General features: G+C 35.9%; 1 protein-coding gene across 1 annotated transcript; it reads left to right on the top strand.

Moving 5' to 3' along the window:
• The first annotated feature begins 166 nt into the window (after positions 1 to 166).
• Positions 167 to 7,901, top strand: atpv0e2 (ATPase H+ transporting V0 subunit e2). The gene is made up of 4 exons (XM_032563085.1): positions 167 to 397; positions 1,720 to 1,767; positions 5,740 to 5,838; positions 6,986 to 7,901. Exons 1-3 carry the CDS (start codon positions 294 to 296, stop codon positions 5,831 to 5,833), a joined length of 246 nt encoding a protein of 81 aa, XP_032418976.1. The 5' UTR covers positions 167 to 293; the 3' UTR covers positions 5,834 to 5,838; positions 6,986 to 7,901.
• The last annotated feature ends 1,812 nt before the right edge of the window (positions 7,902 to 9,713 follow it).

Below are 9,713 nucleotides of genomic sequence, written 5' to 3'. Positions count from 1 at the left end.
ATCAGAAAATGTATGGTTTTCTGCTCTAACATTATCACCAGACATTACAATAACACAAACAATATTAATCTTTGGGAGCAGAGCTCTAGTTAACGCCATCTGCTGTAATACTGAAAGGCAGCGAGCTCCACCAATCAAACACAGCCGCCTTTGGGCTTTGGACCAATCACACGCCACTTCACCGGGAGTGGGCGGGAGCAGTGCAACGGACTGACTGTAGCCATTGATGCGCTTCTTTTCGAAGACAAACCGATAATATTTCCCCATTTGTTTGGCTTTTCCCGACTGCAGCCATGGCTTCTCACTCTCTGGCCCTGCCGATGATCTGCTTCACCACGCTGTGGGCGCTGGTGGGGGTCGTGGCTCCATTTTTAGTGCCGAAAGGACCCAACCGCGGGTAGGTGGCTTCTCCAATTGGCTGCATCCTACAATAAATTATCTTTAATTTTAAACACTAGGAAGCCTGCAGTCGTTTTATCAAAATAGTTTTTTCCATAAAATGTGATTTTGCTGTGTTAGTGTGTTTAGAAATGAATGAGAGTTTTGCTTGAATCGTGATAAGAGGCCTGGCGTCATCATCCCTGCATCCACACACACACACACACACACACACACCCACCGACACACACACACACACACACACTGTCCCAGCACCGTCATCTCTGCGTTCAGCGGTCAAATCATGCCAACATTAATGAAAACATTCATTTATTACTGCTTCCTGTTGGAGTTTCATTTATTTAAGATGACTATCAAAAGTGTGTTTAAATACCTATCTTTTTTTGTTTGTTTAAAATATTAACACCATGACAACAATATTTCAAATAAATGTTATACATTTAATGCGACCTGTTTTGCACAAAGCTGTTAGATAAATGTATAAATAAATAAATAAATAAAACGAGATTAATTTTTTTCAGTTGCATAAGTTTACACACTTATTAATTCAATTTTGCATTAATTGTTTGATGTGTTTCTGGAAATATGTTACAAAAATTCTTCAATTCTCAGATTGTGAGAATTATTTTCAGCTGTTCTCAAATGACTTGACAACTTTTCTGTCAGGTTTTGTTCTTTTCTTTTCTGGTGAGGCTTAAATAATTTTCTAGGGAATTTTTTATTTTATTGTTTTGGATGTTTGCTGGATTTTTTTGGTCAAAACTAACTAGTGTTTGAAAATGTTTACCATTTCATTCACTTTGACAAAAATCCAGTTTCATCTGAAGAAAATTCAGATGAAGTGATTTTTGTGTACCACCTATTGTATGGAGAACCAATCCTGCCATAAGTAAAATTATGTATTTCTTCTTAATTATGGCAGGTTTGATTCTCCATATAGTAGCGCAAGTGCCGCTACATGAGACAAGTCACCCTTGCTGCAGTTCCTCTCTAAAACACTAGGTGTAGCTGTTGAGAAAATAATATCTATCCTTATATTGAAATAGTATCTCAATATAATGAGAGATATTTTTTTATCAGAGTGGCTGAAAAAGGCTTCCATAGAAATATGTTTTAATAAACAAAACTTAATCCACAGTTTCAGCTTATATACTTTATCGTTATAAAGTTTCATCAATTTGATAATCATTTTATGACATAATTGGTTTGGTTCAGAGGTGATGATGTATAATAAATGTTTGTAATATTAAATCTGCCTGCAACACATTTATTAATAATGCTGGAAAGAAGCATGAAGTTCATGTTTTTATTTTTTTACAGCGTGATCGTCACCAGCCTCATCCTCACAGCCGTCTGCTGCTACTTGTTGTGAGTACAAATGTTTTATTCTTCTTGAGAGTTTACTGGACTCTGATTTAATCATTTGTGTTGTTATATATATTTTTTAAAACATCACTTTTATATACATGATCAGGCATGACAGCCCAAAGCTTACACAGGGACACAAATATACTGAGTGGTCTGATGTTCATTAATGTTTTCCAAAGAACTTAATTGGCTAAATTTGACCTAATTTTGAATGGCCAACTATGGTAGCGTAGTTAAATCAAAGCCAAAAACCTGCCTGCTAGAGTTGCTTTTGATTCATAATAACTGGAACACTGATCAGTATATTTGATTATTACATTTGTTTGATTATTTTGATGATAGCATTTGACAAAATGTAATTTATTGCTGTTTCATAATCAGGTGTGAAGCACTTTGAACTGCCTTATTACTGACATGCGTTATACAATAATCTTGACTTACCTTATTGTAAGTCTAAAGTTAGAAAATGTCTAAACAAGTAGAATATCTACATTTCGGAGTTGTGGTCAAGTATCTCCAAAAAACTCAGAGCCCAACGGTTCCCTCCCCAGAAAGCAAAAGGAGAGAGAAAGAAGTCAACAAAATGTTGATAGTTGCAAGAAGGTCACAATCATTCAGGATACATTCCACTTAAACTTTTAGTTTTAATTCTTTTTTGTATGTCAAAGATAGGAAAAAATACAAATGTTAAAATCAACAAAACATTTGGTTCACTTCAAACCATTTAGCCAATGAATATGAGCTGCTTGCAATCTTATCTTTCCGCCACTAGAGGGAGCTCTGTAGCGTGAAGAAAACGGCAGGTGCATGCGGGTTCATACAGTCTAAATAAAGACAATTGGTTTAAAATAGTTTTAGCTTTACTTGGATAAAATAAGAAAAATAACCCTGCAAGCCAAAGGATGGTGAATGAAATGTGACATGATGTGGGAACATTAGATTATGTTGAATGTGAGCAAAACAACAGAGATGACTTTGGATTACTTACATCATGAGAAATAATCCAGGGGATGTAGGGGAGGAATATAAATACCTCTGGACAACAAACTGGGCTGGCGAAGCCGTCCATGAGGACAGACAGAGCTGACTGTAATTTCTGAGGAAGATTAGATCATTCAGCATCTGCATCAAGATGGTGCAGATCTTCCACATGTCTCTTGTGGGGAGTTTAGTTAAATGCTGTAAGGCAGGCGTGTCAAACTCATTTTCAGTTCGGGCCATATCAAATGTCTGAATGTTCTTAAAGGGCTGGTTGTGCCAGAATATATTGATAAAACCTGTTTTAGTGGTATTTTTGCATTCAAGATTGTGGTGCCATTTTAAAAAATGTTATGGCATTTGCTCCAACGTATGATATTAAATGTGACTTTTTATCACTTGCCGCCATATCAACTATGGACTATAGCTTCCCATCAAGTAAGGCTGAGGCAGCAGTTACTTAAAATCAATATTTTTTAACTATTTTTGAGAAACTTTGCAGTAAAATAAGAAACAAATTTAGATTTGTTGATTTTGTGTGAATTTTGCAGATTTGTGAAAAGCTGGAAGGATTTATTGATGTAATTTGGAGTTTAGAGGGCCACATAAAAGGCTATGGTGGGCCAGATGGGGCCCCTGGGGCCTCTGGGGCCCCCGGGGCTTGAGTTTGACACATGTGCTATAATGTATTAGAAAATATTGCAATGGTGATAGAGACGCAAACAGTCAATGGACTTCTGATTAACGGTTGTTTAATGGTTTATTTGATTAAATTTCGCTCCAATCTATTAACTAATAACCGCTTAGACCTTTTTGTAGTGATGTAATCTGACCGCCATCCAGCAGAGGGCGCTGCTGCACACCCTGAAGCAGAGTCAGTTGATTATATAGAACTAAAGATGGAGTCATACTAGAACGGGAAGGAGAAACGATCCAGAGTTCAGTGTAGGATGCAAAATGCACTTTATGCGGTTTTGAAATATAAACACTAGATGCTCCGTAAGTTTCCCGTTGTTAGCTCTCATTCAGCCGTACTGCATGCGGCGCAACGTCAAGTTCTCATTCAAAGATTATTGATATGCTACAAAGCTAACGGTATTTTGTATAATAATTGTAACATGGTGGATTAAAAACATGATGCCAATAATCAGGGGCTTGTATCAACACCTCTCTGTTCATGTGAAATGAAGTTTGTCCACACATTTTATACTTTTCATCCATTATTTTTATATTTTCAACCTGAGAGATTTCTGTTTTATATTTTATAAGTATGTCTGACTTTAATAATGCAAGAAACCCATGACTTTCTGTTTATTCAGTCAGTATTAAATAATATTAATTAATTTTTTTTTAATTCAGCATATTATTAAAAATGTCCTTCATGTTGTGGAATGATGGCACCTCTTGATACAAGAGAAAACTCAGGTTTTTAAGAAAATGGCAGCTTTTCAATTAATTATTAGTCGATCGATAAAATCAGTTAACTTTAGCTAAACTCATTAATCGATAACTTGCATCCCCAGATGGTAATCATTTTGGAAAATATTGTAATAAGGTAAGTTGCGATATGTCTGTTTTTTTTTTCTTTCCGGTCTTTCTCACCTGTGCTTTCATTACTCTGTGACCTTTAGCATTTTGGGCATTAGCGTCCGGTGAGCATCTGCTGCTGAATTCAAAGGTTTTCTAAATAACATAATGTCAGTTAATGGGGGGAAAAAAGCTTAATGTGAAAGAAAGTGTTTCCACTGTGTTTAATGATCTGTTGGGTCTAACAAATCATTAACCATCCAAACCATCTCAGTATGGAGCAGAAATCATGGGACCAACAGAGGATGAATGTGGCTAACGCTAAACCCTGTTATGATTAAAAATAAAAAGTTTTCTAATATTTCCATGTATATAAATAAAATTGTTGTGTTTTACCATCGTCATTGTAACAGCTGTAGGTCTAGAGTGGTCTTGTAAGAGTCAATGTTGCATCACCTAATTCTCCTACCTACAAATGAGCACGCCCCCTGTTGGAGTAAAGTAGACATTGCAGTTAGAAAGTTAACATGAAGTCCATACGGTTTCTGGGTTTGTGATGTTGTAATTGCATAAAATAATAAAACAGATGTTTTTTCTAAGTTCAAGGGACTTAAAAATCCTGCCAGCCAAGGTAAAAAATTTTTTATTGGTTATTAAGTTACATGGATGAAGTTTAAATAATGAGAATAAGGTCTGTCACTTACTAGCTAGATTACTTTTGCTCCACCGAATTGCATAAACATCCCCAGCAAGAGGAATGGGCTTTTATATCTTAACATATGAAAAAAAATTTAATTTCCTGATCTAATAATACCTGATGTTATATTTCTATATTTATATAGAAAAAATAACTGAATATTGTGAAAAAGTTCACAATATTCAGTGGTAAAACTTTCTGAAATTAGTTTTATCACTAATTTCAGAAAGTAAAACTTGCATATTATATAGATTCATTACTACTGGGTGAAATATATTTCACTCCTTCATTTCTTGTAATTTTGATGATTATGGATAACAGATTAAGGAAGCCCAAAATTCAGTTTCTCTGAAAATTTGAATAATATATAAAATTAACAACCCACCACCCCATAATTTAAGATGAAATGTCAGGCTTCTGAAAAGTATAATTTCTATTCACTTAGTACTTGGTTTAACCTCTTTTTGCATATACTAATAGCAGATCAAGCTACACATAAATGTAGCACATAATTTACATGAAAATAAAAACCAATAATAGAAAGTTAAGATGTTAATTGTTAGCTTGGCGCTCTTTCTGAAGTTGTTGCAGGCTGAAGTGACCACCTTTTTGTCCCCCACTTTTTGCACCATAGAAGGAAACTTCACCATCAAACTCATTGGTAGCATAAAATGTTTATCCTATCATTCATTATACAATTGGACTCTGGTTTGGAAACAAAAACATTTTGAATACTACATTACGCTGATGATCTCTCTTTCTTTTCTCAGTTGGTTAATAGCCATTTTGGCCCAGGCCAACCCACTGTTTGGTCCTCAGCTGAAGAATGAAACTATATGGTATCTGCAGTACTACTGGGAGTAAACCAGGTGAGTCCAATGGGCAACATGTGATCTCGGTCTCAGTAGCAGCAACACTTGGTCTGGGTCCACCAGCTTTTTATTGTAATTTAGAAAACAACCACATGCTCAACCGGCAACTCAAGAAGCACACTACTTCCTTTCTCACTTCAAATTAAGAGTCTTAAAGGGTATATTTCACACTGAAAGGAAATATATTACAAACCCATGTATTTGTGGTATATTTGGTTTGGTTTAATATGTCTTATACACATATTACGGCTGGACGATATGGCTGAAAAACATGTCACGACATAAATGTTTCATATTAGTCCATATCGATAATTATTGACTCGTGTTTTGTTTTATCTGAAATACTGTCAGTTAGTGACATGACCTTTTCTGTTTTATCCAGTTTTTACTCCACACCATTGTTTTTTATTGTTAAGCAGTTATGAGGCGTGGTGGCAAAACCTTAAACTACTGCTGCGCCAGTTACTCAACAAGTTGTTGCTAGGTAACCAAAGAGTGAGTGAGTTAGTAGATTGATTCCACCAACCTAGTTTAGCTGGCCGTGACAGATTTAGCATCTAAAGTCTTTCCTCTGCCGTAATCCCCCAGAATGCAGTGCGGTTCTGGATGGGAGCTCAGCTAAATTATTGACAAGACTATCAGACATATTATCTATTGATATTGATCATGTCTCTATCGAGATATTGTTTTTGATTTATTGTCCGGCCCTAGTGCAGATTAGCTCCTCCGGCTAATAGTTTACAGTTAACACTTTCTTTTTTTTTTGTATTTAGTAGTCTCATTTTTGTAACTTGCACTTTTCACACCAACAAACCAGAAAAGATTCGAGAAATGGAAAGGTCTTTTTATTGAGCATCTCTACTTTATTTTTGTTTAGAATAAAGTAGAGATTTTAAACAAAAATCCCTACTTTTTTTAGATTATTAATATTTTTAATAATAATAATATTACTATATTAATTATTAATATTATAATAATTAACATGAATTATTATTATTAATGATTAACTAATAGTAATAGTTATTAATTATTAGTTAATTAATTATTAATTATCCTAAATTAATAATTAGTACTAGTTTCTGTAAGAATGATGTTATTTTCATGTTGTCGCTCATTTTGCCACCTTTTTGTCTCTTTCTTCCAGGACTCAGTGACGTGACGCCTCTTGTAATTCCCACCTGCTGATCTGCTGGACTTAATTTCACCATCACTTCTGATTCCCAGCACACCCTCACGTCTTGGTCTGCAACATTATAAGATTCATACAAATCTTGACTTTAAGCATTTTGCAACTCGAAAATTAACATCAGCTTGGAGGATATTTAAATTACACTGCAGCCTCTGGGCTCTAAGATTTGAAGAATATTATAGGATGTGTATTCTAAAAATTAAGCAGAGATAATGTGTTTTTCTTTTTTGTGCTGTGCTCAGACTAAAACTAAAACACATTAGATGTAGATGCTATTTTTACCTTTTGAAAATGTGCAATCTTTTAGTTTTGCATTTGTTTGCATTTTGGATTGTGTTTTGCTCTCTCGTCGGGCAAACCTGCATTTCAGTGTGTATTTATTTCGGGACAAGGACACTTATGTGAGCTTGTAGTAATCAACACAGAGTCCATTGGGTCTTGTTATATAACTGGTATTATCTGTGATGTAACTGTTAGTGTGTGTGTGTGTGTGTTTGAGTCGGGGTGAGCATGCAGAGTTTGTAACTGCTGACGCAAGAGTCTCCCAAAAACTGCGAGCAGAGAGCGATTCCCTCCATTTTCAAAACGAAAACTTCCTCCCACATTCTTTTCCGTGCTCCACACCATGGAGGTCCACGTTGCCATGGTGACCTCACCGCCCAATTCAGCCCTTATCCTCTTGGATTCTTTTGATTAAGCGCTACGCTTATTTCCTGCCTACGGAAAGACAAACGTCTGGTTCTACTGCAGAGACATGGTTGTGGAGAAATTGCTGCTTGTTGGTCTGCAGTTTGCCATCTGGTCTTAGCAGTTTCTGCTAGTTTTCTCATTAAATTATGGTGGATTAATTGATTGGTTTTGACAATTTTTTTTGCTTTTAGTATGATGTTACATAGACTTTATCTCTCGTGATTTTATTCTGAATAAGAAGTTTTTATTTAATGACCCAAAAATGCCACTTTAGGGGCGTTTTCACAGCTGATAGTCAGGTACACTCGGTTCAATTCGGGACCAAAATTGCAACATTCGTTACTTTTTCAGCTGGTGTGGTTTCCTTTCACACTGCACTGTCTTTGAAAAACCTGTTCCCCCCCTCGCCTGTGGTGGCGCTGCCCTAAGAACTACTGAAGGAAACAATATGAAAACATATGAATGCAACTTCACTTCTTTATGAAATGTAAACACGAATGAGATTTTAATTATTGTAGAGTTCCTCTTTTGTTTTTGGTAAAAGACCATGAGCTATTTCTCCCACTAGCGCTGGACTTGCTTGTTTGTTTAGGTTGTATTTTCCCAGAATTCCCCATACTTTAGTCTGTTTCCTGCTTTTGGAGCAGTCTTTGGTCCACTTGGTGTTCACATATGGATTCAAACCTCACCAGAATTCACTTCAACCAAACCGAGACCCAAGTTTTTTGGCGGACCAGAGTTTTTTTTTTTTTTTTGGTCTGAATCACAGTTCGCTTTTTTTGTCCGTGTCAGAGTTTGATTGCACAGTCGCACCTTCCCAAACGAACTGGACTGTCCAGGCAAACAAACTAGAGTTCAATTAAAGCGGACTAAACAGGGCTGGTGTGAATCCCATTCCAGGTGTTGGTCCAGGAAGTAGGCAGTTTCCTCTTTCTGTGCAGATAACATGGCTGCTTAAATCAATAATAATGACACAAACAACAGCAGAGAACATAAGTAGAAATGCTACCAAGCTAAATCTCTGCCAATTATTCCATTACACACACAAACTACTGTTAACACTGCAGCACAGCTATTTCGTGCAGGAAGCTAGACAAGTCTGGAGTTTTAAAATTGGCTTCTAATCAGCCTTTTTTCAGAGCATAGCGTTGTGCTCTTTCTCAGGCCTCATGGAGATATGCTGTGTCATGGACCTTTAACTAAACCTTCAATATATTTCCAATATTTGACTGGAAGTTGTGTAAATTCGTTATCCTTAGTTTGTGTTAAGTGGCACTGAGATCTAGCTGTGGCATTCATGAAGTGGATTTTTCACATTTTTAAGAAAAAGTCACTGCAGCCTGGCTTGTGTGGTGATCAGACTGTGTTTGCTACACAGGAATCCCAGAGTGTTTTTCTCCTTCCTGCGCCAGTGAAATGAAATGCAGATATGTGTGTGTCAGAGGTATCGGGTCGGTGCTGGTGTTGCTAAGGGTGATGTTTAATATTGGAGATGAACGGCACCAATAATGAAAGTTTCTCCAGCCGTGAGTCATAATCTGCCAGTTTAACAATGCAGTGACGGGTAAAATACTGTAGTGGCATTAATTTATTGGCACACTCTTTAGGAGCATTCATCATACGGCCGAAACAATTTTGAAGTGATTATTGAAATCAACTAATTTAGTAATTGATTAATCGTCAAGCTTTGAGACTCAAAAAAGGCCATTTGCTGAAAGAGCAACAGTCAGAGCAGTTAAAAACTGTACAAAAAATATATACATTTTACAAAAAAATATTTTATTGAAGATGTTTTACCCAAAACTCCTCAAGTGGCATATTTCTAGCTTCATCTAGTTCGAATTCTGTAAACAAATCTATTAAACACCTTTTGTTACCCAATTTTTAATCAATTAATAAAAAATATAATCAGCCGTACACTATATTGATAAGTCAGTTCAATTTAAATTCAAATTCAATAAAAAAATATTTTATTAATCCTAAAGGAAAATTA

This window comes from Xiphophorus hellerii, chromosome 5 (assembly GCF_003331165.1).
Source record: "Xiphophorus hellerii strain 12219 chromosome 5, Xiphophorus_hellerii-4.1, whole genome shotgun sequence".
In the NCBI taxonomy this organism is placed as follows: Eukaryota; Metazoa; Chordata; class Actinopteri; order Cyprinodontiformes; family Poeciliidae; genus Xiphophorus; species Xiphophorus hellerii.
The sequence above is the reverse complement of the archived record's forward strand: the minus strand, read 5'-3'. Positions and strand labels throughout refer to the sequence as shown.

Excerpts from the sequence above, each read along its gene's own strand:
- atpv0e2 (XM_032563085.1), top strand. The coding sequence starts at position 294 with ATGGCTTCTCACTCTCTGGCCCTGCCGATGATCTGCTTCACCACGCTG. Across the intron at positions 398-1,719 it reads CCGAAAGGACCCAACCGCGG|CGTGATCGTCACCAGCCTCA; the intron begins GTAGGTGGCTTC and ends ATTTTTTTACAG. Across the intron at positions 1,768-5,739 it reads GCCGTCTGCTGCTACTTGTT|TTGGTTAATAGCCATTTTGG; the intron begins GTGAGTACAAAT and ends TTCTTTTCTCAG.